Source organism: Balaenoptera acutorostrata, chromosome 20 (genome assembly GCF_949987535.1).
Source record: "Balaenoptera acutorostrata chromosome 20, mBalAcu1.1, whole genome shotgun sequence".
Taxonomy (NCBI): Eukaryota; Metazoa; Chordata; class Mammalia; order Artiodactyla; family Balaenopteridae; genus Balaenoptera; species Balaenoptera acutorostrata.
Genome location: NC_080083.1, coordinates 26376771 through 26403088, shown reverse-complemented (window position 1 = coordinate 26403088; position 26318 = coordinate 26376771). Strand labels below are relative to the sequence as shown.

At 60.8% G+C, this 26318-nt stretch overlaps 1 protein-coding gene across 14 annotated transcripts; it reads right to left on the bottom strand.

The window, feature by feature from the left end:
* Nucleotides 1-251: 251 nt before the first annotated feature.
* Nucleotides 252-26117, bottom strand: TSPOAP1 (TSPO associated protein 1). Of its 14 annotated transcripts, none has more exons than XM_007176126.2 (32): nucleotides 24954-26117; nucleotides 24034-24141; nucleotides 23620-23748; nucleotides 22856-23035; nucleotides 22113-22298; nucleotides 20790-20867; nucleotides 20622-20705; nucleotides 20276-20365; nucleotides 19982-20104; nucleotides 19621-19725; nucleotides 18148-18198; nucleotides 17815-17835; nucleotides 16818-17022; nucleotides 16047-16219; nucleotides 14458-14573; nucleotides 14061-14170; nucleotides 10606-11436; nucleotides 10285-10436; nucleotides 9576-9953; nucleotides 9251-9490; nucleotides 8713-8892; nucleotides 7283-8128; nucleotides 6534-6633; nucleotides 6293-6447; nucleotides 5510-5678; nucleotides 5064-5135; nucleotides 4601-4633; nucleotides 4304-4407; nucleotides 4146-4217; nucleotides 3820-3930; nucleotides 3115-3176; nucleotides 1268-1404 (listed from the first exon to the last, which is right to left on the bottom strand). In XM_007176126.2, exons 1-31 carry the CDS (start codon nucleotides 25281-25283, stop codon nucleotides 3147-3149), a joined length of 5562 nt encoding a protein of 1853 aa, XP_007176188.2. In that variant the 5' UTR covers nucleotides 25284-26117; the 3' UTR covers nucleotides 1268-1404; nucleotides 3115-3146. The 14 variants fall into 14 exon arrangements, with proteins under 14 accessions (XP_007176185.2, XP_007176186.2, XP_007176195.2 ...); XM_007176128.3 differs by having other exon boundaries at nucleotides 1271-2997; XM_007176123.2 differs by lacking the exon at nucleotides 3115-3176 and having other exon boundaries at nucleotides 252-1404.
* Nucleotides 26118-26318: the final 201 nt, after the last annotated feature.

Sequence of the window (26318 nt, the reverse complement as noted above, 5' to 3'; positions counted from 1 at the left end):
GGTCACTTTCCTCCTCCAGGACCCTGACCCAACTCCAAACACCTGGCCCTGCAACCAGGAACTCAGGAAGCTGCCAAACCTTCCTAGGAAGAGAATTCCAGAGCTGTTTGGTCTTCTTGGTGTTCATTAGTTTTACCCCAGTCACCCTCAGACGTTAACCTCTGGGTTCTAAAGTGGAGTCCAAAGCCGACCATGACCCGCCCCTCAGGAGTCCTTCATCCCAGGTAGAGCCCAGCATGGGTGTTGTGAAAATAGACTTTATTATAATAAAATGTCTCTAAACAAATGCCCCCACCATTCCACACCCCTGGGGACCAAGGTGGGGGGGGCATTCAGTCGAACAATCTCCCACCACAGCAAAGGAAACATGCAGAGACACTCACCCAGCCAGAGGGGGAGGGGGAGGGAGGTGGCTAGGGTAAGGGGGGAGAGCCCCCCACCCCAATCTGAACAGGGAATGTATGAAAATAGCTGCATAAATCTGTCCTCTTCCGCAGGCCCCCGACTCCAACAGGGGCCAGAGGAAAACGATGCGAAAGAGAAGTTGAATCTGATGAGCAAAATAAGGCAAACCCAACTCCTGCTTTCTGCCCGCTGGCCCGGGTCTCAGGCCAGGAGGGCAGCTGGCAGGAGGGGAGCACTATGGGGCGGGGTCAGGCCCGCTTTGGCTTGGCCTTTCTCCTTCCCGGGCCTGTGCAGTGGAAGGGAGATGGAGGAAGCTGGGCTGAGGCACTGAGTATGTACATATATACACGGCTCCACCCCCCTGCCCGCCCTGGGGCTGGGGGGCTCGGCAGAATCCAGTGCAAACTCTCCTACACGGAGGGAAGACTTGATGAGGATGGCCAGCGCCGTCGGAGGGAACAGGGTCCCCGGGCCAGGCATGTGGAGGCCAAGAAGGGACTAGCATCGCATGCTGGACACCAGGCGGAGGTGGGAGAACCAGGAGTCACGAGTCCACACCCAGGCCTGGCTCTGTGACCCAGGTGCTCAGCCCTGTGGCCGACTCGCTTCTGCACGCTGCGGCTCAGGCTGCCCTCCTGTCAGAGGAAGATGCCCATCCAGAGGACTCATCCGCAAGGGCTCATCTAGCTCTGACCTTCACCGAGTATAATTCCCATCCGAGTGCCAGCGCACTGGCTCGGGAGAACGAGAGTCCAGGGCCTTCCCCAAGCAGCCAGGACAGTGCGCCGGGGCCTCGGGCCTGCAGGACGGGCCACAGCGTCACTCCTTCTTCCCAGAGCCCAGTTTCCTGAGGAGCTGCCTCCCCTTGGAGAGGAGACCCCACACCTTCTTGCTCGGGCCCTGTGGCACCCCCCATTCAATCCCGGTGAAGCGGCCAGGGCCAGGAGCACAGGGCCAGCCTGGGGGCGCTGGGGGCCCTTGTGTTGAGCTGGCCCAGTGCTAGAATGGGAGAGAAAAGGGGCAAGGTCAGGGCCTGACCCCCAACCCAACCCACCTCCGTTCCGCCACAACCTCAGGGGCCTGCAGACCCCAGGTCACAGAACCACAGTCGCGAACCAAAACCCACCGCCTGGCTAGTGCTCCACACAGAGCACAGAGAGGCAAACGGGCGCGATGATGCTGAGGGAGCACTAAGCTGGGAGTCGGAAGGGACAGACGTGGGGTCTCATTTCTGCTCTGTTCACTTGGACCTGGGCAAGCCCCTCCCCTTCTCTGGGTTTCTCTGTAGGATGCTGGGCTCAAGAGTCCTTGGACTTGACCCTCGGGTTGGGTGCTCCAAATCCCCCACGTCATTCCCTCCCAACCCAAGGTAGAGCGGGGACAGGGACGCTGGGGGGAGCCATACACTCCAGGAACGATGGTTCCTGCACCAGCGCACAGACGGAAGGAGCAGGTCCGCACAGGCCAGCAGACGCGGTGTCCGAGGGCCTTCAGGGAGTGGAGGAGTGCCCACCCCATGGGGAGGAGATGGACACTCTTCCTTGAATGGCCCCTGAGAGGGCTGCAGGGAGCCCGGGGCCAGAGGGGCCTCACGGTCGGGCGGCGCTCAGCGCCCACCACAGCTCTGGAGGCTGCTGCCCTTCCTTTAGCACGTCTCCCTTGCAGAATCTCCTCCTCGCTCTCTTTGCCACCGTGAAGGGCTCCCTCTGCCACAGGCCCACCCAGACTGTGCTGTTAGTGGCCTAAGAACAGCGGCTGGGCAAACAAGAGAGCCACGAGCAAGCCTCCCCGCTACCCGCCAAATTCCCACATCCACTCTGCGAGCTCCTGTGTCTGGTACAGCCCCGTCAGCTCCCGCCAGCCTGTGTGTTCTCCATCCCCTGCCCCCCTCTTCCACCAGAGCCTAGCAGTCTGCTGGCAGGTGCTGGGTGCCCAGCCTGGGGCCCGCCCTCACCTAAGACCCTGGTGATGTGGCAGGGCCGCCCACAAAGAGCTCTGCTAGCACCCAGAGGTCAAAGAGTCTCTTGCCAACTAGCCAGGGCTGATGGCTGGCTGGGGTGGGGCGGAGGGGGGTAGGCCCTTCCCACCCGCTCCCAGGGCTCCCAGGAGGGAGGGGTTGCTGGGGAAACAAATGGAGGGAGTGTCTGAGCCCCAGAGATGAACGGTCTGGGGTTATCTACGGACTCCAACTGTTTAAGCCTCCCCTTTTATGCCCCCCCAGTGGAGAAAACGGAGAGTTTGACAGTGAATCATGCATCTGATTCCCTAACAGGTCATGATACAGAGGAGACTGTGTGGGGGAGACTGTTATTACTGGTGGCGTTAGTGTCATTCTTCTGTCACCAATAATAATCACAATATTATAATACCATAGTCATATAGTATCATAATATACTGATGAGCCATATGAATGTCACGTAATATTCTATAAGCTGCATGTGCTATAGAATATGAGGACTCAGCTAATATGGGACATTATATCCTAGGATGACATGTATTCCTGTGGCAGCTGGCATTGCCCAGAGTAAGGCAAGGGGAGGGCCTGATCCTAGGCCCAAATCTGGCTCACGGCAAGAGGTCCCTCCCCGTTCCCTGGAAGAAGGTGGAAAAGCCAGGTCAGCTCCGGTGTCTGAGACAAAGGAGAGCCGTCTGATTATGGTGACACGAGGAGTAGGGTGACATGGACATAGGGGGTCAGTCCCCACTTACATGTCGCTTTCTCTACATATATCTATCTCCATCTAGCACTGGACTCTTCTCCTCCTCGTTCTCTGAAGAACAGGGAACAAAGAGAGGAGATGGGTTACGGCCAGACCATACGCTCTCCACCTGGTCACCAGGTCGCCCAGGTCACCAGGCCTTAGGGGCAGGTCCTGCTTTGCAGAGCCCCTGCCTTTGGAACGATTGCACATGGAGACCCAGGGCTTTCCCGTTGGCGCCTGGCCTCCTCACCCTCTCCCTGCCCCGTGAACCTGGAGCTTAATTGTACTCCACCCACCCAGGAAGCTGGGCCTTGCTGAGCATCCGGCTTTAAAAGGCACCTGGGAGACAGAGAGATGCAGCAGAGGGGTGAGGAGGGTCCCTGTACCAGGGGCTATGACGGCTAGAGGTGTGGGAGGCTTGAGGGTCCTTTTCCACGGGCCCCTCACCTGCACTGGCCGGGGGTGTGGGCAGCTGGGATCAAGGTCTCGGCCTCACCCCGCTGCACAGAGGGGCGCACACCGGGAGGAAGCCACCCCGGCTGGGCTCCCTCCGGCGGCAGCTCACAGCCCCGCCCTGGGCGCAGTGCGCACCTGGACCACTGCCCGGCTGCACTCCTCGCACGACGCCGTCCTGCCCACCCCTGCCCCCCTCCAACCACACCAGCAGCATAGAGACCCAACTGCTGAGCCGGGAGCCCAGGTCCTCACTGACCTGCCCCTCGGCCTGGGGTGTCCCGGGCTCCCTGTCTGAGCCGCCTGCCTCAGGCCCAGGGCCCTCCAAGAAGTTGGATGGAACCAGGCCCCGCTGTCCATTCAGTTCCCCCTGGGGAGGAGACGCTGAGACTAAGACCAGGAGAGGCCTCACCCCCACCCCCTTGACCCTGAAGCCCCCGGGGGACGGCCTGGGGTCAACGTCACTATCATGGGAGGCTACCTGGTCCATTCCTCCGGGCTTCGATCAGGAACCCTTGCTCATCCCCCTCCCTGGCTCTGGGAGAGCCCTCTTGGGCACACACCCCCCCACCCCCATGTTCTCACATAGTAGAAACCATCATCGTCCATGCCCCCGAACACAGTGATGACGTCCCCTGCCCGGAAGGGCAGCTCTGCCTATGGAGAGACCAAGAGGCACGTGTCAGGCCCAGGGAGGCCCTGCCACCACCCAGCTTGGCTGGGCTCTATCTGAGGGTCCTCACCTCCACGTCCATGTTGGGGGAGCTCTCCCGGGGGTTGTAGTCAAATGCAGCCACCATGGAGCGGGGAGCTTTCGGGCCAGTAGAGGAGACCGGCTTGGGGGTGCCTGGAGGGGGAGGGGGAGAAGACTCAGGACTCTCTCTAGACCCTCCCCCACTCCCCTACTATCCTTGGCACTGGAGGCCTGCTGACCCCTATTCACCACCTCCCCGCTAGTTGTAGCCCCTGGGGAGAGGCCGGAGGGGCTGCCCCGCCCCACCTCTCTCCCCAGTCTCCACTGCACAGGGATGGCCCCTCACCTGCACAGGGCTGGGCAGGGCCTTCCGACTCAGCTGTGGAGAGAATATGACTGTGAGCCCCGCCCCTCACATCCCTCTTCTTTGGGGGCGGGGGAGGGGGGTGCTGGCGCAGGGCAGGCAGGATGCTCAGCCTCACACAAGGGATGCAGGAGAAGGACGCTCGGAGAGCACATCAGCCCAGCCCTTTGGTTTTCGTAGTGAACTAAGGCCCAGAAAGGGTAAGTGACTCGCTCCAGCTGGCATAGAATTTATAGTCGGGTGCTTTCTGGAACAGAGGTCCCAGCAAACCACTCCGCATCTCCATTAGAATGAAGCTGCCCACTGGAGGGGTGGCTGGGGATGAAGGTCTGGCCCGATTTCCTGAACCTGCTCAAGACCTCCCATGTGTCTCCCCAGGGAGCCACGTAGTGTCCCCACCCTCCCGTCCTCACAGGCCCCCGAGGGAGAAGGGGGTCTCACCCACCTTTCTTGGAGCGGCGGGGCTTGGGGGGAGGCCCAGCTGTGCGAGCTGTGGAGTAGACAAAGGGACCGTTCCCTGGTCCAGGAAGGCAAGCAGATGTTAGAGAGAAACCCAGGCGAGGGAGGGAGATGGACAGACTTCAGTCTTCTCTCGGGGCTGTACCAGGGCTCCTGCACTAGAGCGTCTAAGGGCGTTCCTCTCTCATCCCCCACCTCCCGGATCCAAGATACAGGGCCCGTCCCCTAGGCAGTGAACCCCCATTCCAGGCGGCAAGCTCACTGCCGCGGCCACACTGGCCTCGGTCTCTGAGGGCCCCAGTGGCTCTGCCAGACTCTGGACCAAGCAGGCACCTCGGCCACTCCAGACATACCAACTGCTCTGGGCGCGGGTGGTGTTGGAGTTGGCACTGTGGTGGCAGGAAGTGGGTGGGGGACAGGAGCAGGTCATACCTGAACCCTCAACGAGAACATCTGGGGACAAATAGCCCCGCTGGAGCAGCTGCTGTGTCCCTGCAGGGCTGTCCGCAGTCACCTCGGACACCATGTTGCAGGGGATGTAGCCCGTCCGGCCCCCGCCTTCACCCCGATAGAAGCCGTCGGCATCCTTGTCCCCAAACACCTGGACGCGAAGAAGACCCGTTGTGTCAGGAGGCCAGTTCAGCTTGCTCCCTGCACCCGAGGCCCCGAGCTCACAGCACCACACTTGGGACTGCAGAAGAATGCTCTACCTTTTGTGGAACAGGAGATAGGGGGAAATAGCCAAGAATACGGATCAGAGGGATGACAGAAGATAGCCCTTTCCGTGTGGTCGTCACCCACTATCTGCACATCCATCCCCCCAGTCCGGCCCAGACTAGATCTCCCTGACCTCAGAGCAATAGCCGAAAGCCTTCAATAAATACTTGGAGGCACAATAAAAGTTACAATGCTAACAGCAGCAGTTGTCACATTGTGATATGCGCCAGGAAGTTTCAGGGCTCTATGGGTACTGAATCATTTCATCCTCAAACAACCCTGTGAGGTAGACACTTAACATTATCCCCATTTTACCAATGAGACCCAGAGGAGTTAGCTAATCTACTCAAGGTTTCACAGCTAGATGTGGCAGAATCAGGACCCAACCCCACATCACCTGGCTCTAAAACCATCACCTGGTTCTCACCCACGCGCGGCTACCATACCCCCAGTGCAGGAAAGGAGGGAGGAAGGAGGATCAGACAGTGAGTCAGTCACCTTCAGGATCTGGCCCTCCTGGAAGGGGAGCTCCTCTTCCCCAGCATCAGGGTTGGGAGACATCGACACAGGGTCATAGTCAAACAGAGCCACAAAGACCCTGACAGGTAGGTCCTGGTAAGCCAGTGCTTCTTCTGGAGGGCTCCTCGGAGGGGCTGTTGGGGAGAGCAGTGGCAATAAGCTCTGGCCAAGGGGGCAGGAAAGCCCCCTCAGCCTGGCCCAGCCCCCCACAGGTGCTCACCCAGCTCCGCGGAGCCTGGCCTGGGGGCCCGGCCCCCTCTCCGCTGGGGGCCCCTCCGCCCAGAGCCGTCCTGCCCTCTGGGCTCCCCAGTCTCTGTTGCCTGCAAAGAGAGGGCAACAGACGGCAGAAGTGACACACCGCCCCTCTGGCGGGCACCTCAGCAGGGGCAGGACCCCACAAGCGCTCCCCCAGCTCTGCCCCGTCAGCGAAAGCGGCACAGCAGAGCAGGGACACACGTTCCTCTCCTGGAGCCGTGGCCCAACCTCACTGGAGGCATCAGACACCCCCACGTGGGGAGGAAGGGCAGGAGGGGAGGCCCAGCTCCGGCCACCTTAGTAGAGGAGTGCAGTGGAGGGACTAAGGTTAGATCTGAGAGTTGGCCGAGGAGCGTGGGAGAGGAGTGCCTCTTCTCGGTGGCAGGGCTGGATGAGGCCGGACATCACGGTCAGTGTCCTGAAGATGTAACTAGCTAAGCAGAGGAAGGGGCCCCCCGGCCCAGAGGCAGGGGGCTGGCTGGCGGCAATTGGCGACTTATGGCCACAGAATATTGTGCGTCCCAGTTCCGACTGGCAGAAGCAGCAAAGCAGTGGAATGTGGGTGGGAAGAGGCAGGTGAGGGAACCCGGAGGCCCAGCCCCACCTCTGCTGATGGAGACGGCAGCGTGGAATGGGAGCGGCCGGTGGGCAGCAAGCAGGGCCACCAGGCGGCAGCAGGCAGGGGGCGGCCCAGGGTGGGGAGAGGGCACGGACCCGGGAGGGTGGCTCCTTGGCTCTGCCAGTTGCACTGCGGCCTCTCCGCTCTGGCTCCCCTTTCTCCCAGGCCGGGAGGCGTGGGTAGGGGTTGGGGCCTGAATTGGCCTTCGGAGGCCCCCTGGGCCTTCCCGTGGGTGCTGCGCCCCACGCCTCCCCATCTCCGAGGTAGCAGGAGCTGGTGACGCTGATGCCCCCGCCGCCCGTCTCTTGCTCATCCTCAGAATCGTATTCGATGCTGATTTCCAAGCACTTGGGGGAGAGGCAGCTGGCCGGGCCTGATTCTGGGGCTGGGCCACGGGGGCACCTCCTCGAAGGGGCCGGCCGCCCTCTCCCACCAGCCTCTGGTCCAGCCCTGGTGCCCTCGCCCACGGGGGGGCCGCCCCTCTCCCGGGCGGGGCCTGGTCGTCCAGAGGCCTGGGACCCGCCGTTGCTGAGAAGTCGGCTGCAGTGTTCACGGGGATCTGGGGACCGCCTGCGGTTGGGGGGCTTCTCGGCGGAGCCATTTCCTTTTCTCCAGCTGCTTCCGCCAACTAGTCCCGGCATGTCCTCCAGGCGGTCCCCAGCCCTGGAGGGCTCGGGAGACAAAGGACAAAGGCCAGGTCCTCGGGGCCGACCGCTGTCACAGCCCAGCCCCAGGAAGGCAGGCTCAGGTGGGTCGGGGTCTCGGGAAGAAGAGCCCACCCCTGGCCTCTTCCCGTCCTCCTCGTCCTCCTCGTCCTCTCCTTCCTCCTCCTCAGGGATGCTAAAGAGCTTCTTGCTGCAGAACTGCTGGAGAGGCAGCTCCAGGATCTGCTCCAAGATCTCCTCGTCGCTGTCAGTCTCACAGAAGGGGTCGGGCTGGGGCTGGGGGGAGGGGGGGAGGGCGGCAGGGAAGAGAGGTCCGTGGGAAAAGGACAGAGTTGTGACCTTTGCCCTCAAATGAGGGCAGGGGTTTCAGGTAACCCATAGCCCTCTCTCAGCTTCCTCCAAGAGGAAAGACCAGAGAGGGAGGCTGGCCCAAAGCCACACAGCATGTCTGGGGCAGAGCCAGAGGAAGGATTAGGGAGCACACCCAAGAACGGGCTGCCCAGATGCTGGGATCCCGAGGGGCAGAAGCGTCAGGGAACAGGCCATGCCTGTAACAGCAGGGAGGCCTCCCACGCCCTCCTTGGAAGCTCCCAGCACGAGCTCTCAGATGGCCAGGGCGCTGCGTCTGGTGGGTTTGATGGGGAGAAGTTACAGAAAAGAGCGCCTCATTCTCCCCTTTCTTTCCAGGAGGGCAGAGGCCAAGCCTGAGCCACTTCCTATCTGCTGCTCAGGACAGGGCCCAGGCCACACACCTAGAATGTTGCTGGCACTCGGTGGCATTGGAGCAGCTGCTGACACGTGGGGCAGAGGCCCCCAGAACCTGAGGTCTAGGGCCCACCAGTCCCTCCTCACCCCGTTACCTTGGCCCCATCGTCCCTGAGGCTGTTGCCAGCGACCTGCTTTTGGAAAGAGCAAGTCCTGACACCCAGCTCCTCTTCCTCTTCCTCCTCCTCCTCTTGGATGTCTGACAGATCTGAGTTGCGGCCATGGTCCACAAGGGAGTTCCCCAGACGGACCCCAAGCTCGGCCGTGTCCTCTCTCTGCAAGAGGCCAGACAAAGGAGGAGAACAGGGAGGTGAGGGAGGGCATGCGGGGTGCGGGGGTGCTGTGGCAGGGTCAGCCCCAGCCAGAATGAACGGGGTCCCTTGGCAGAGGGAGACAGGGTCATGCCCCAAACGGGGGGTGTGCATAGTAGGGGGTGGGGAAGAAGAAGGATGGCAGCCAAAAAGGAAAGAAACCTGGAAGACAAAGTGGCAAAGAGCTGGCCAGACATACAGCACAGACCAGAGCCAGAGCAGAGCAGAGAACAAGCAGAGAGGACAGCCAGATCTGGGCTGGCAGAGGGCAGGGAGGGGGGCCTCGATTCCTTGAGGTGGCCCAGTGTCCCCAACCCCGTACCTCAGCCCTGGGCCTCAGCCCAGGCCCTGTGTCTCCTCCACGGCAGACCTCAGCACAGGGCAGCCTCTGGGCCAGTGTTCCCTGGGTGGAGCCAGGGGCCGGGCGGGCCTCTCCTGCGGTCCACTCAGCCTCCTCCTCGGCCAGGGAGGAAGCTGCAGGGCCAGGAACTCGCTCTCCCAAGGCTGGCTCACTGGCCTTGCTGTCCCCTGGGGCCCCCAGCACAGCTGGCCCAGCCTCCTCCTGGAACGGCAGGCACTGAGGAAGGGCCCAAGCGCCAGACCCTTCTCCCAGTCTCCACCTGCTCCCCTTCTCCCCAGCAGGGTACCTGAGAGCCAGGCACTGGGGGCTCCTCTGAGGATCCTTTTGGTGTCTCTCCGGGAGAGCTTGCTGGGGAGCCCCCGGGGGACTCTCGAGTTCCACGGGGGTTGGGGCACCGGAGGGGAGAGCTGGGGTCTCCAGGCCCCGGGGAGGCTGGAGCAAGGGGCGGTCTGGCCTCCGAGCCCAGTCGTGGGGAGGGGCAGGAGACCCTGGCTGGCGAGGAGGCCACAGCCAGGGCGGGGGCGACAGGAGCCGGGATGGAGTCAGCCGACTCGCCGTGGGGCGACATGGTGCGCACGGCCACCGCGCGGCACGCCTGCAGCAGCTGCAGCTGCGACAACTCCACCAGCACGCTGCCTGCCGTAGGGGAGGCCACCTCCATGATCTGCAGGGTGGAAGGAGCACAGCACAGGAAAGGGAGGCTGAGGTGGCCAGGTGTGAGGACTCCACGACTACCACAGTGACTGGCATCATGCCAGGCACGGCGCCCTTGGCGTGCCACGTCTCATCTAAGCCTCCTGGCCACGTGGTTTCAGTGGTGGAATCCCAGTCATCTGCTACCAGAGCCCATGCTCTTAACCAATCTGCTACTTAGTGCCCAAATGCCAGGGCCAGGCAGCCTCTGTGCCAGGTTGGGGAGACTAGGCCTCTGCGCATGGCGAGGAGAGACCCACATCTCGATCCCAGGGTACAGGTGGGCAGTCCCCAGGCCATACCTTCTGCCCATCAGCATAAATGGCATAGCCTGTGACCCGGACGCCGTTGGAGGTGCCAGCAGCATCAATTGTTACTGGGAGCCAGCTGATGATCAAGACTCCAGGGGAGGGCCCTGGCTCAATCTGCACATCCAGGGGGGCATCAGGTGGGCCTAGGGGGAGGGGGCACAAGACCCAATAATGCAGCACACTCACTGCCAGACGTAACAGACCACTTCACCATTTCTCTAAAAACGCAAGTAGCAACAGCCTCCCCTTCGGCCGCCCTCCGTGGCCTGACCTCCCAGGTGTTAAAGACACCAGGTGCCCAAGCTCACCTACCTGCTGGGAGTGTGGTGAACTGCAGGGTGGCAGCCCGCTGCTCTGGCCTCTCCAAGCCTGGTTCCCAGGACCCTCGAGGCGGGAGCTGAGCCTCCACTCGGGCCTGATAGACTGTACCAGGTCGCAGGTGGCAGAAGGTGGCCCAGTAGGTGCTAGGGCAGGCAGAGGGGCACTCTTCCCCATTGAGGTAGATGGCATGGGCCAAGTTGCTGTTGCCGGGCGCCCAGGTGATCTCAGCGGACGTGGCTGTCAGTCGATGGACCCGCAGCTGGCTAGGTGCCACCCCGGCCCGGGCCCCTAGCACCAAGCAACAGCGCAGAGGGTCAGAGCCGCCCCAGCTGGTCAGGGCCTGAACAGAGACACGGAGGGGCCCGGTCTGCAGGTCCAGATTCTCAAGCACAGCCGTGGGGGGTGCCCCGGGCCCCAGGGCCTGCCGCAGCTCCCCATTCACACAGACGTGGTAGCCGCACAGCTGCACGCGTTCAGGAGGCGGCTCCCAGGCCAGCACCACGCTGTGGGCCAGCTGCTTGAGGACAGCCAGACAGCGGGGGTAAGGCGCGGCCGGGGGCTCACCCAGGCCCTCGGGCGAGGGGCTCAGACTAAGCTCGTCCCCTGCAGCCTCTTCCTCTGCTCTGGGCTGGCTGCGTCCCCCGCTGCTCTGGCCCCCGCTACTGCTGCCGCCCGCGCCTCCACTCAGGAAACTGAGTTCAGGGCCTGAACTGTGGGACAGATCAGCCAGCTCTGGAGGCAGGGAGGTCAGGAGGTCGTCGTCGGACACACGCTCTACAAAATTGGAAGGGACCAGGCCCCTTCGGCCATCCATGAGCTCCCCTGGTGGAGGGAGGGCAGGGGAGGAGAAGACAGAGAGGAGGTAGAGAAAAAGCAGTCCAATAAATGCATTTGAGCAATGGTTAGTGGGTGATCTTAAGCATCTGATTCAGATCCACATTTACCTGTCACCGCTTTTTAAAAGACAGGAGCAGTCAAGATCTGGATTAGGGAGTTACTGTTAACTCTCATTGGTGTGATAACAGTATTGTAGTTATATAGGACAGGCATCTTAAATTTTAATGTGCATATGAATCACCTGGAGATTTGTTAAAATACGGATTCTAACTCAGCTAGGTCTGGATGGGGCTGAGATTTTGCATTTCTAACGAGCTCCCAGGTGATGCTGCAAGGATGTAGAAGAACGTCCTTAGAAGGAGATGCATGTTGAAGTATGTCTGGGTAAAATACCATCTGTCTACAACTTGCTTTTCAATCATCTTTTTAACCTGCATACAGAAAAGGCAATTATGGCAAAATGTTAACAACTGTTGAATCTAGGTGGTGAGTACATAGGTATTCACTGTACTATTTAATTTTTCCGTATGTTTGAAAACTGTCATTTTACACAGGCCTGAGGAGTGAGGGCGGGGGTGCCCCTCAACTTCCCTGGGTGGAAAACAGACATCCTCAAAGGGAGAGGGACGCCCATCTGGTCAGAGTAAGGGAAGGAATCTTTAGACACAAAAGACATACCTGCCAGAGAAAAGAATCCCCTGTGGGTTCTAGAAGGGGTTGAGACCCACAGCAGGCCTGGGTCCAGAAGCATACTGGCAGTCAGTTCAGACAGCGACTGAAGGTAAGTTCTGTTACCCTGTGCCAGTTCCCCTGAACACTTGGCAACAGAGTATCATAAAGCGTTTGTTTTTTGTTTGTGACACATCAGAAAATCAAGAAATCGGACACACAGTCTGTCATGTCACAGCTAATTTGGGAAAAGGAGAAAGATTCCTGGGGAACAGATGAGCGGGCGGCTGGTGTGCCTTACTGGGAGGAAGGAGGAGCAAGGGCCAGGGTTTAGGGGGGGTGTAGGCAGGCCTGAGCTGCAGGAAGGTGCGTAAGTTTCCCCGACACCCTCTCTCTCTACTTACGCTAGGAGGGAAAAACAAAAAGTAAGGAAACTTGAAGAAGAAACAAAAGGGACTTCCAATAAATTAGATAACATGAGCACTGCGGGCGGGTTGAAAGGTGGCCTCCCCAAAATATGTCCACATCCTAAACCCTGGATCCTACGAATATGACCATATTTGGGAAAAGTGTCTTTGCAAATGCAATTAAGTGAAGGAGCTTGAGATGAGATCATCCCGGATTATCTGGGTGGGTCCTAAATCCAATGACAAGTGCCCTTATAAGAGACACATAGGGAGAGACACTGAGAGAAGAAGGGGAGGAAATGTGACCACAGATGCAGAGACTGGAGTGATGTGGCCACAAGCAAGGGACCCCTGGACCCACCAGAAACTGAAAGGGACAAGGAACAGACTCTCCCCTAGAGCCTCCAGGGGGAGTGTGGCCCTGCCAACAACTTGATTTCGGACTTCTGGCCTCCAGAACTGTGAGAGAACACATTCCTGTTGTTTTAAGCCACCCAGTTGGTGGCAATTTGTTACGGAAGCCCTAGGAGATTAATATAAGCACTAACACTATGGGGTGTGAGGTTAATGGTAGGAACCATCACACTAAGCAGATCCACAGCCCTGAGAGGCTGGTGCTGGAGCCTGGGCCAGAGTCAGTCTCGTGCTCCTGAAGCTTGAGCCACTGAGAGCAGCCCAGGTGGGACCAGACACAGATGAAGCAGTCCCTTAGCTGAAGCATGGGGAGGAGGAATAGGGCATCCTACACCCAGTTGTCTACATGCCTTTCAATCTATCCCAAATTGCATAGTTCAAATTCTAGTAACCTGTGGTTAGTTAATATTTATGTTTTAGCTGCCCCCCTCCAAAAAAAGGTGTTGCTGTTTTTATTTGTATTTTTTTATTAAAAAAAGCGTTTTCCCGGGAGCTATTTAATCCTGCTCTCCATTATCCATCCTTATAGAGAATTTAGCTGTTTACCATCATTCCCAGCACCTACTCAAACAGCAGGTGTGGGGCCCAAGGAGGAGTTGCCCAGTCTCAGTAATGGGGCATCTGCCGCGGTTGCCCCATCCCACGGGCACTGTAGAACTGCCCTGAAGCTCACGCCCTGCCTGGGCCCTGACAACTGCTAACCACTTGTTAACACCCTTTCCTGGGCTCTGGACCCTGATTCCTCCTCCCCACACTGATTGGGGTCCAGCATCAGATCTATGCCACATGGCTGACCTCGAGGTCACTAGTGCTAAGCGCTGCCATGCCCTGTCTGCCAGCACAAGAGTGAACTTAGCCGAAATTCCCTGTGACATTCTGTCTGCCACCTGGACTGTCATAGGCCCTGTCTTGCTCTGGGCAGGTCTGGAGTCAGACCAGCTGCTCCCACAGCCCTTCCTTTCCCTTTCCCTTTCCCCGCGGGCTGCCGGGTCTCTGGATGCCTTTCAGCTGAGTCTGAGAAGTTACAGTGGGCTGAGAGGATACAGATGGGTGGAGGTCTTCGGGAAGAGGAGCTTAAAAGCAGGCGAATGGACAGAATGATCCCCACTACCTTCCTACCTTCAAAGAAGCCATCCTCGTCCATGTTGCCATAGATGTAGATATACTCGCCAGCGGTAAGCGGAAGCTCTGCCTCTGGGTTCTCATTGGGGCCCTCGAAGGGGTTGTAGCTGTTGGGGGAGGTGCAGAGGAGGAGGAGAAGGACAGCGACTGACGTTCCTCTCCGTGTCCTGTGTCCTCTCCCCCAGTGCACTCGGCCTCTACGGAGACTTGGTTGTCCCCCTTTAACCACGTGGAGCACCCACTGCGCCCACCCCAGCCCAACGAGGCTAAGAGGACATGTCCCGCTGGGGTCCCTGCCCCAGCCCAACCATCTCCAGAGGCCACGCTCTTCACCGGCCCCTCCTCCCTTACAGCCCAAGTGCTGGGGAAATGGGGAGCAGGGGTGAGGGCCCACCTGTAGCGAGCGAGGAAGACTTGGATCCTGGATCCCCCCCGGCTGCCATCCGGTGCTGCTGGGGGCAGGGAGACGCTGTCTGCCTCCAGCTCCTCCACCTCGCTGGCTGTGTCCACCTGCGGACACGCAGAAAGGGCCAGTCCCCTCCAGGACCCAGGGGCCAAAGGCAAAGCAGGCAGAGGAGGACCCACCGTTTTGAGAAGAGAAACTGAGCAGATGATGGGCAAGGCCGGCAGCGATGGGCCCCGATGTTTTCTAACTCAGCACCTGAGCTGGCAGGGCCTGGCGGAGCCCAGATGCCCTGGCTCAAGGGACGGGGGCGGGGTAAACTGGATCCCTCCCTGAGCCCCGGCCTCTTTTCTGCACCAGCCCAGTAAATAAGACCACTTTCCCCATCGGAGAGAGGGCCAGCCACACCGGTGGGGTAGGGGCGGGGGAGGGTGTCCCACGACAGTCTGTCTCTTTAAGGTAAAAACGCCGCCAAAGGCTTCCCTGGTGGTGCAGTGGTTAAGAATCTACCTGCCAATGCAGGGGACACGGGTTCGAGCCCTGGTCTGGGAAGATCCCACATGCCGCGGAGCAGCTGGGCCCGTGAGCCACAATTACTGAGCCTGCGCGTCTGGAGCCTGTGCTCCGTAACAAGAGAGGCCGCGATAGTGAGAGGCCCGCGCACCGCGATGAAGAATGGCCCCCGCTTGCTGCAACTAGAGAAAGCCCTCGCACAGAAACGAAGACCCAATACAGCCATAAATAAATAAATAAATTAAAAAAAAAAAAAAACGCCGCCAAGCACTCGGATGGTGAAGAGCTGGAGGCCAGGGGGCTGAGAAGTCCGTGACGAGGGTACTGGGAGCGGAAACTGGGACATCCAAAGCCAGCACCACCGCTCCATCCCACAAGGGGGCAGTAGAGGCCGTGGCCGGGTTCTACCCCTTGAACCCACCCGGGACGGCAGGGCTGCTCCTGACCACCCTCCCACCCCACGCACCTTCTGGGGTTTGGAAGGTAGAGGAATGAGGTGATCGGAGGGGTTGTGAGTGATACCAAAGAATTTGGTAGTAATAACAGCTGCCACACGTTAAGCGTCTACGGTGTGCCCGGCACTGAGGGAGGTACCACCCTTGTATTTTTTCACGTAATCCTCACAGCAGCCTCACGAGGCAGGGTTATTAGTTCCAAATGCAGACAAGGAAACCGAAGCCCAAGAAAGAGGCAGCGACTTGCCTAGGACAAAGCTGGGACCTGAATCCCGGAACCTGTGCTCCTCCTCACACGACGGCCTGCTTCAGCCACAGACACTCAGGACCAGCCTCATTAGGTGGATCCTGGCGCCAAAGTGTCTGCCTCCATCCAGCCCAGGACTCCAGGGCCTCTCTGGGCCCCAGAGGGGTGGGGCTGGGCGGCCCCAAGGGAGGGCTTGTAGGAGGGTGGGATGGGCCCCACCTGAGCTCCCCGCCCACCGGGAGGAATCCACGGGCCCCTCTCTGCCGCGGCCTGGCTCCACTTGGGACCCCACGCGGGCCAGCGGCCACCCAACTCCTGGGTCACCTCCCCACCCCCCTCCCCCCAGGCCCCGCCCCAGCACTGACCTCGGGCGTAGGGCATGACTTGGGGCTGTTGTGGATGGACTCGGAACGAGAGGAGTTGGAGAGAGACTCTGCCTTCCTGGCCGTCCTTCGAGGGCCCCCAGCAAGGGTGGCAGGGGCAGGCTCGGAAGACTTTGGGGTGCAGCGCCCTGGGGAGCCTGGCGGGAGGTCAAGGTCTAAAGAAAAGATGACATGTAGCCTTGGGGTCTGTGGCCTGAGGAGCGACCAGGGACCAAGGGTCGTCTTGGATCTAGGGGTCAGGCCCTCCACGGCCAAGTTTCCTTACAAGAAGGGAAATACTGGGTGGGGGGGAACTTACTAAGTGGAGGTGGAGGTGATTTACATATATTATTTCATAGGCTCCTCAGAGCTGCTTGATGAGGTGCATTGGGTGCTCCTGTCTTACAGCTTAGAACACACGGCCCACAGAGCGTTAGCAGCATCGTGAACTGTTAAGTGAGTGGAGCTGGGACCACGAGATCTGACTGAAGCCCAGCTGGCTCTTCACCAGCCCATACTGCCTGCTACTGACTCCTAGTGCCCACCCCCCAGCCATGGCCACAGAGATCTTGTTGAAGGGGGAGGAGCAGCAGGTCGAGATGCTCCTGCGGGCTTGTTTTTTTCCCCATTGGAGCCTGGTTCAAGCCAGACCTGGCTCTAACTTGCTGTGTGATTTTGGGTGAGTTGCTAGCCTTCTCTGACCCTGAGTTCTGCTCTATACAAAAAAGCCCAGACCTGGGGATTCCAGGCTAATGTCACTGGGGTCTACCTCACCTTTGGGGCCAGACCCCCGGCAGGGCTGGGGGGTAGAGCAGCAGCAGGGGGGAGGCGGGCGGTCCCCAAGGGTACTGTAGCCCAGGGCGGAGGTGAGCAGATCCAAGGGGCCCGGGTGCAGGCGGAAGGCCTGGAGCTCCTGCGCCAGGAGGCTGAAGCGCTCAGTCTGGCTGCGGCACTGCTCCTCCAGTTCTCGAACCCGGACCTGGGCCAAGATGCACGATAAGCCACAAGACCCACCAAAGCTGCCAGATCCAAACTGTGCCGTCTCCACACAGCCCCACACTAGGCTTCAGATCACATCTGCCCAGCCCCTAGGCCTGGGCACCAACCCTCAGCCTGGCTGCCCCACTGCCCCGAATAGTGTGCTGCTGAGGGTAAAGACCGGGAGCTGTGGGCCAGCTTCACTCCCAGCCCTGCCTCTTGCAGCAAGGCCTCGTGCTCCAGGCAGCGGCACTTCCTGCTTGTGGCTGCTTTCTAGGCCAAAAGGGGTCGCCCTACCCCCATCACCACCACAGTATCACTTCAGGAGTTTTCTCAGCTCCGTGGCTTGTCACCCTGCCACAGTCAGTGACCCAAATCCCTGGCCTCAGAGAAGTCCCCAGAGAGATCCCACACGGGAGCCAGGGACATCTTTGTGACAGGAATGAGCCAATTCCCAGGAATTTTTCTCAGGGATCAGGAGAGTCCCCGTCAAGGGGATCATGGGTTAGACTGGTGAGGAACTTCCTCAAGGTCTCAGCGGCTAGGTTTTAGAGGAGGGCAGGGCCTGTTTCTGCCAAGCACAGTGGCAGATCTGGGACGAGGGGATGGCCCACATATCCTGTGAGAATCCCAGCCCATCTACAGAGTCTCAGGTCTGCTACCAGTTGCACCCCCGTCGTTGGACATGAGGGTTGGAACCACTTAGACCTAAGGGAGGAGACGCAGCTCGGCCAGCCTGGAGAGGTGTTGGGGAGGCCCCTCCGCAGGGAGGTGGGGAATCAGGAGGACGTACCTGCATGGAATCCAGGGTAGACTGTGGCAGGAGGAAAGCACAGAGGAAAGGTTAGAACCCTTGCCCTGTAGGTCACTGCCCAGAGAGGGAGGGAAGGAAAGAGGGACCCAAGCGGACCCTGCCCAGTCAGCCCCCTAGACTGACTAAGCAATTGCTAAAGGGAAGGATATTTCAGGGCCAAAGGGGGAGGGGATCCCCCCAGGCCCCAGAGCACTTAAGGGCCCTTCCTGGGAGCCCTCTCCCCACACACCCACGGCACCCATTCCAGCGCTCGCTCAACCTCCCCAGCCTCCCTGAAGCGGGCAGAGCTCATGGCCACCCCCAGGGACCCACCTCCAGCAGCTGCACGGCCCCTTCGTGTTCCCTCTGGGCTTCTGCCTGGGCCTACAGGTGGGAGGAGGCAAAAAGCTAGAGGAGAAGGATGAGGAATGGGGGTGGGATAGAGTGTGATGGAAGGGAGGAGGGTAGGGAGGGCGAAGGGAGAGAAGAAAGGGGAGGAGGGGGGAGGAGGGGAGAGGAGGGGGGAGAAAGAGGGAAGGGGGCTGGGAAGGGGCTGAGGGTTCCTCCCTCTGACTCCCACCCTGAATGGAGTCAGAAGGCAACAGGGTCAAGGAGAGGGACCTCCTGCCTCAGGGTTTCCCTCCTGTCTCTCTTGACGCTCTTTCTCAGCCTCTCCTGCCGGCTCATCTTCTACCCCTCCAGAGTGTTAGGGCGCCGCAGGGCACAGTGCTGGGCCTGCTTTTACTCTCTCCCAAAGGGTCCCCTCTAGTCACACGACTAGACACACTGAATACTCCAAAACCTGTCTCCAAGACCAGCGTCCCCAGGACTCAAGACTCATAAATCCAGCTGTCTATGGACATCTCCACTTGAGTGTTTAACACACAACCCAAACTTCGCCAAAACAGAACTCAGGATTCCCTGCCTCTCAAATCTGAGGCCCTTCATCCCTCACTCCTGGGGAGTGAAAAGCCTCGCCCTCCATTTAGTCAGCAAATGGGTGAAAGAACGGGCATTCAACTGGAATCCCATGGTGAATCCTGTCAGTTCTATGCCCAAAATAATATTTCAAATCTATCCACTTCTTTCCAGCTGTGTTGCCTACACCCTAATCCAGACAGCCATCATCTCCCACCTGGACCCCTGCAGCCACCTGACACCTGACTGCCCTGCTTCCGTGCCCACTCCCCCGTCCATCCTCCGCAGGGCTGCCAGTGTGATCCTCTAAAATGATGAATCAGATCATGCCACTCCCCTGCTCAGGACCTTTCAACAGCTTCTAACTACTCAGAGAGCAAAATATGCAAACTCTTCCCCTGACCTTTGAGGCCTGATGTGATCTGGCTCTTGCCCACTCCGGCTGTTCTGTCCATCCTACTACATTCTAGCCGCACTGGTCTGCACCCCCAAGCTCCTTCCTGCCGCAGGGCATTGGCACTTCTATTCCCCTTCCCTGGAGTGCTCATCAGCTGGCTCTTTCTGGGCCCTGAGGTATTAGAGGCCTTCCTTGCCGAGCTCTCTAAAGAGGCCACTCACCCCATCCCAGCCACTCTGTGTCACATCACGCCGGTCACTTCCCCCGCGGCTCTTGGCCATGACTGGGATCATCTCACTCCTGGATCTGTTTACTTGCTGATCCGTCAGGGACCTGATCTTTGCCCCCTCCCAGTCCCTCCAGTGCCCGGCACAGTGCCTGGCACACAGTGGGTTCTCAGTAAACACCCACTGGACGAGTGACGATAAAGCTGGGGTCCGGCAACCTACCACCTTTCCCCCACTCCGCCCCCGCCCCAACCCTGCCCCCACCTGCTGCAGCCTCCGGACCTCCTCCTGCTTCTCCTGCAGGCTCAGCCGGGCCTGTTCGTGCTCCACCTCCAGCTGCTGCCTCCGCTGGGCCACCTCCCGCATGTGCTGAAACGCAAGAGCCCGCGTCAAGGCCCAAGCCCTGCTCTGCTGTTCCTACAGAAGATCTAAGATGAGGGTGCCTCAGACACCGTGTGTTCCACATACTCTCTGTCGAAAAGGAAACTGAGGCTACAGAAGGGAAGGGCCAGCGGCACCAGGACTCGGCCTACACCCCAGTGCCCCACAGAGTGCCACTGTCCCACTCTCTCCCTGTGCCAGGGACCGATGCCCCCCCCCACCCCGCCCCGGACAGTCCCCTCACCTTCAGCACCTGCTCCAGGCTCTCCAGCTTGCTCTGCAGGCCCCGGCTCTTGAGAAGGGCCGAGTCCCTCTCCTGCGTCACTCCCAGGAGCTGGCCCCTCAGCTCCACATTTTCCCATTCCACCTGGAGAGCGGGCAGCGCCAGGGAGCTCAGGGTGTGAGCCTCAACCCCCGGCATCCTCACCAGGGGTAAGAGTACGCTTCATACTCTAGCCCAGTCCGGGGTGGGCGGGTGGAGGAGACAGCCCTTCGCCTGGAGACCAGGGGCCTAGCAGGACCTGGGCAGAGCTGCTACCTGCTCCTTCTCCGTGGCTCTCCCACTGAGCCGACAGTTCTCCTCCACGAGGCGGGCATTCTCACTCTGGGCTTCCCTCAGCTGCAGTTCCTGTGAGACCAGAGGACCTCTGGGGAGGGTCCCAGCGCCCACCTTTCTCCTCTCCCCACACAGAGGACACTGCCCTCCCCCTCACCCCCGACCTGGACCCTGCATCAGCCAGGAAAGAGGAGCCCCGCAGAACGGGAGGAAAAGCACTCTCTGGGCAGGAGGGAAGGAAGCAGAGCTGAGGGGAGCCCACCACCTGGCTGGCCTGAGGGAAGGGAGGAGCTGGCCCCCCGGGAGGCCCGCCCGGCTGGGCGCTCACCAGCTCCTCACATCGCCTCTGCTTTTTCCGGGCTTCCTGCTCCAGGCTCTCGCATTTCTTCCGCTTCTTGCTGAGCTCTGATTCCTGTGAGGTCAGAATGGAGCTCCTCATGTGGGAAGGCAGATCCACCCAGAATGGGTCTCCTCCAGCCCTCGACCTGGGACTTACCAGCTGCTGCACCCTCTGCTGTTTCTCTGGCTCCCCTAGGACCACGGGTGGGTTTTCCACATCCTCCTGGGGCGTGGCCTGGAAATGGCCAGGGGCAGAGGGCTGGCACCTGAGAAGAGGGCCTCAGGGCAGCCTACCCCCAGCCCCGCCTGTCTCAGGGAGGTTCCCACCCCATCTCACGCTCAGCAAAGAGATCCCTGCCCGGGAAGTAGGGGTGCTGTCTGCCCCCCACCGCATCCCCTCATCTCCAGCTGACGTGGAAGAGCAGAGGCTGCACCCCTGTGTCCTCCAGACATAGTGCTTTGAGATCCTGAGACCCATGCGTGCCCTGGGAGATGGGTCCCTTATCCAGGCCAAAGCTTTCCCTTTTTAGCTTCCAGCCCTGCTCTGCACTCAATAACTGTCCTGGGTGTCCTTCAGCGACTGGCAGATAAGTAGGAGGCTGCCTGGGCCCCCAGGGATGTGGTGTCCCCAGAGCTAAGGGTTATGGATCCATAGAATCTGGGCTCGGCCCAGAGCCTGCAGACCTGGCCAGACCCTCCTCCCAGCTTCCACCAAGCCCACCCTATTGCACGTCCCAGTTATCCGTGCAAACTCCGGAGGAGGACAGGTCTTGATGGGCGATGCACCTCCCTCTCTGGGCCAGGCAGAGGGGCAAAATCTGAGCAAGAAGCATCCCAAACCCTGAGGCCTTGGTCGCCAGGAGGTCCCTTCTCCCTCCCCTCTTCCCGGAAGGAGGTGGACCTAAGTGCTGCCCAGTACAGAGGATGGAGAGGAGCCAGACCTCTAAGTTCTGGGGGTCCGGAGCGGGGTCCCTAGCCCTCGGACCAGGGGCCACCTCAGCCTGGCGCCCAGTGAGGGCCGCCCGTACCTGGAGCTGGGGGCGGACACACTGCCGCCCCCGAGTAGCCGGGCCGGGCCTGACGGACCAGGCGGGCGCTGAAGGGGGCGTCCCCGCGCTGCGGCGGCTGCGGCGGGAGGCAGCGGCGCGGGCTGGGCCCCGGGTGGCTGCCAGGGCAACCGGGGATTTGCAGCCGGGCCGTACCACTGGCGGCACGGCAGGGGCGGCGGGGCGGGCCGCGGGCCTCAGGCCTGAGGAGGGCAGACCCCGAGCCCCCGGGGGCGGGCGCGGCGCAGGTACGAGCCCCGGGAGGCCGGGCAGAGGACCCTGCTCCCAGCTGGGGACAGTCCCCCAAGCCCTTGCAGTGCGCACGCCACCACCGCGTCGTCGGGGCCCTGAGCGCGGTACAGGGGGAGATCCCCCGAGCCGCTCCCACCCCCATCTCCGCACACCCACACACCTGCCCATGCGCCGGCGCTCACCTCTCCCGGGGCCCCGGGGGCGGGCGCCCCTGCTCTGGCCGGGGCGGCCCGGCCTGGGGGCCAAGGCGGCGGGGGCGGCTCCCTTTGGTTGCGCAGGGCGATCTGCCTCTGCAGCCGCAGCACCTCCCGCTGGGACTCCCGCAGCAGCCGGTCGAAGTCCCGCACGTGGAGCCACTGGGGGCCCTCCTGGAGTCGCGGGACAAGGAGGGGAGTCGGGCCTAACCCCTGCCCGCCCCACGCCATGCCCAGCAGAGCCCGCCCTCCGCCTGACTGGAGGGGCTCCGGGGCGGGAGAAAGTACACATCCCCCCCATGCATACATGCCTGGTCATAGATGCATGCTTACAGAGCCACATGCTTCCGCTAGCCCGTGTGCAAATATTCCCAGGAACTCGTTTACTGGGCACTCACGGCGTACCCGGCACTGTGCTAAATGCCTTGAGAACATCTCTTCACACCAGTGTGAGGTATGTGTGGATTCATACAGTCAGACCCACTGGCATGCAGCCTGAAGGCTGAAGCACAGACATTCCCAGGTCTGGGACTTATGGCTCCACCTCCTTCGGTTCAGGCTCCTTCTCCCCGCTCCCACCTGGGCCGTTGCCAGGGGAACCTACTCCCCAGCAGCCTCCACCTTCTCGCTTTATTTGCATCTCATTAACATCTCAGTCCACATCCCACACTGCCGAGCAGGCGGCCTTGTGTAGGGCTGAGCTGGAAGGGGTGACCAAGGCCTCCTCGCACCTTGCCAGCCAGGGTGAGCCTGGCCTGCAGCTCCCTGCACTCCCGCTGCAAGGCAGCAATCTGCTTGTCCTTGGCCAGCAGGGCACTGGCTGTCTCACTGAGGTCCCGGGCTCGCTGGCGGGCCAGGGCCTTCCGGCACAACTCCAAGCTGGCCCCCGGACTGGGCATGGGAGCACTCACCTGGCCAGAGGAGGGGTAAGGCCAACGGTCATCTGAGGGCTGGGGCCCTCCTCCCAATCCTCAGCTCCTCTCACAGGAGGGGTTAGGATGAAAACCTACAAGTGTGGCCTCCTGCTTCTACCCTGGATCTACCCTCAGGAGACCAACAGCCTCCCTTTGACCCAATCCCTGCAATCCTCAAGCGGGAGTGAAAGGGTTAACTGCACATCCTAGTTTAGGCCCAAAGCATGCTGCTAGTTGAGGGCTGCCACTGTGATGGGTTTTCATCCCTGCCCCCACCAGATCTGCACCCAGAGATGAGCTCAGCTGGAGGCTGCAGCCAGCACCAGCACGTGGTAATCCAGAATCTCGCTCCCTGCCTGCTCAGGAACTCCCCGCCCAGCCCTTCCCTCCCTCTTGCAGCTCCAGAAACCCTCAGCCTCCTAGCCTGGCTGGCATTTGCCCTTCCTACACCTCAGCCCCTGGGTTCCTGCTTTCCTAGGCGCTAAGAGTCCGTGACTCTCAAGCCTCACCCACTCCGGCCCAGCCCTGACGCCCCTCTTCCCTTTTCGCCCAGTCTCCATCCAGTGGCCTCCCATCCTCACCACCCGCAGGTTAGTCTCCTGCAGCTTCCGGGCTCTCTCCTCCAGGCGCTTGGCAATGACCGCCAGCTCTGCGTTCTTCCGCTTCAGCCTCCTCACCTTCTCCTCCGTCTCGGGGAAGCTGCTCTTCCTCTGACAAGGGGTCAGCCAGAATTGGGGCATGTGGGGAGCACCCCCCAGACCCAATCCTAAACAGCCCGGGCCTTGGGCTAGAGTCCTGGGCTCACAGTGGGGTCCTTGGCAACTCTAGGTAGGGGTTCACCCTTTCCGGGTCTTGGGGTCATATCAGCTCCATGGAGCTCCCACTTGGAGCGATGCTCATGGGACGAGAAGGACGCCGAGGCAGAGGCCCGGGGTGTCTGAGTCTGCCTCCCCCCAGCGCCAACCAGGACCCAGGACTCGCTTTCCAAGCCTCACCAGCAGCTGGTTCTCCTCCTTAAGGATGGCACAGCGCTGCTGCAGCTCCCCCACGGCCCTCAGCAGCTCCAGGTTGGGCCTGTCCCCAAAGCCCATTTTCAGCTTGCCCTGGCATGGGAAAGGACAGGGCACAGCGACTCAGGAACCCACCCTACCTGTGGAAATCAGAGCCCTCCATAGGGAAGCAATCCCCCTCCACAGTCCAAGGAGACATGGAGACGAGAAGGTTCTCCCACACAGTTCAGGCCTTCGGGGGGAGCACAGGAGGCCCAGGAGAAGGGCTTGTTTAGTCCTGCCTGCCGACACTAACATCCCCCAACCCTGGGACCCTGTCTGCTAGTCCTCAATTCTTCCCATCCCTGCCCATCTTCCCCTCTTGGGAAATGCCAGCTCGAGCTCCCATCCCCACTCCTCCAGGCTCCTCAGGACCCCTGAGTCCCCCAAAGTCCTGGTCCCTCCATCTTCTACAGGAGACTGCTCGTACCGACCCCAAAACTTGTCCTCCCTGGCTCAGCCCAGCACTGAGCCCCCTCCCCTGAATCTGCTTCCTCTGGACTCTGATTCCATCACACATCTCCACACACCCCCAGTATCCTCCAGCCCCCAAGGACAGAGACTTGCAGAGGAGACAGACAGACATAGACAGACAGACGGTCAGAGAGAGACTCACAGAGGGAGAGGGAAGGGGGAGGGCCAGAGGTAGACAGAGAAGGCAGAGTCAGAAGGACAGACAGATGGCGAAAAACGGAGCCAGTGAGATTCCTGACCAAAGGGAGGACAGACAGTCACAGAGACGAGCCCACTGACAGAGATGGGCCCGGAGAAGAGAGGTGGGCCATGAAGTTGCGTGTCATGCCCAGGCTGGAGGGCATGGTGAGATCCCCGACCTCGCAGACCCCAACCGTCCACTGCGTCCTTACCTTAGAGAAAGCCTCCACCTCCTTGTCCTCCAGCCTCTGGCAGCTGGGTCCAGAGCTCAATGCTCCCGGCCCGGGGCTGGGCAGCCCAGTTTCTGTTCTTTCAGGCTGGATGCCACCCACAGGCCCGGGGCTTCGGGCTCCCTCGGGCTCGGAGCTCTCCTCAGGCCTCGGTTCTCCAACACGCAGAGCTGCCAGAGTATCGGCCATGCTTGGGGATGCACCTCCAGGTTCGCCCCCCTGGCCTGGAGTCCAGCTCTGCCAGGCGGGCAGTGCCCATGGCTCCATGTTTCCGGGGTCCCCCGGCCGTGGGAGGGGTGTCAGTTGCTCCATGGTTCTGCCAAGGGTCCCCAGGACCCGGGCAGGGGGACATCACCCAGCCAGGTGGAGGGGCTGGTGAGGGTCACACCAGGCCAGACCCTTTCCTCTCTGAGCTCTTGGCTTCACCGCAGCTCCATCCAAGGTTGACTGAGTTCTTCCTCACCCACAAAGGAGGCTGCAGGAGTCGGGGCTGCCAGAGCTGAGCTGGGGGTATGCGAGCTGTGTTTGTTCGTGGCTGTGTGTGCGCGCAAGTGTGTGGAGGAGCAAGGGTGTCCCCGTGGGGGTGGGGAGGATGTGCGGAGGCCACCGACAGCAGTGCCCGGGTGAGGGTGTGCGTGTGTCTCCAGGTCTGCCGGTGTCGGTCAGCGCTGCTGTGTGTGTGTTTGGAGGATGGGTGCCCCCACTTGTGCGTGCCGGGGGTAGTGGTTCTGTGTGTCACTGTGTGTGCCTGTTTCAGAGTTACCAGTTGTTTCTGTGTGTGTGGCTGTCTGTATTGCAGGGCTGTGGCAGTGTGTGATGCTGTCACCGGTTGTATCTGAGTGTCTCAGTGCTGTGCTGCTGGGTGCATCGCTGTCATGGTGTGTCCGTCAGCGTCTGTGAGTCTGACCACCCATCACGACCCCTCAGCCTGGCTAGGGTCCACAGGAGCTGCTGGGGTGATCCCCAAAGGTCTGCCGTGGTCCTTTATCTCCTGCTCCTCTCCCCGCTGCTGCTCGCCAGCTTGCTAGGCGGTTGGGCTGGTCTTAAGGAGGTCTGGGTCGGTGGGCTGCTTGCCTCATAGTCTCTGTTCCTGCTGGCCTCGGCTCTGGGGACTGGAAGGGTCCCCTACAGTCCCGGAGCCCCGAAATGGTGGGCGCCAAGGAGGGCTGAGCCTCAGAATAAGGGGGTGAGCGAGGGAGAGCCAGCCCTCCCCTCCCCCCTCCCCTCCTGCCCACCAATAGGAAGTCGGCTGCTGGTTTCCATGGTGATGGCGCTGGACTGGTGGGCTGGACCGGCAGGCAGTGTCGGACAGAGGGAAGCGCAGGTTCCTTACAGGATCTCGGCCCA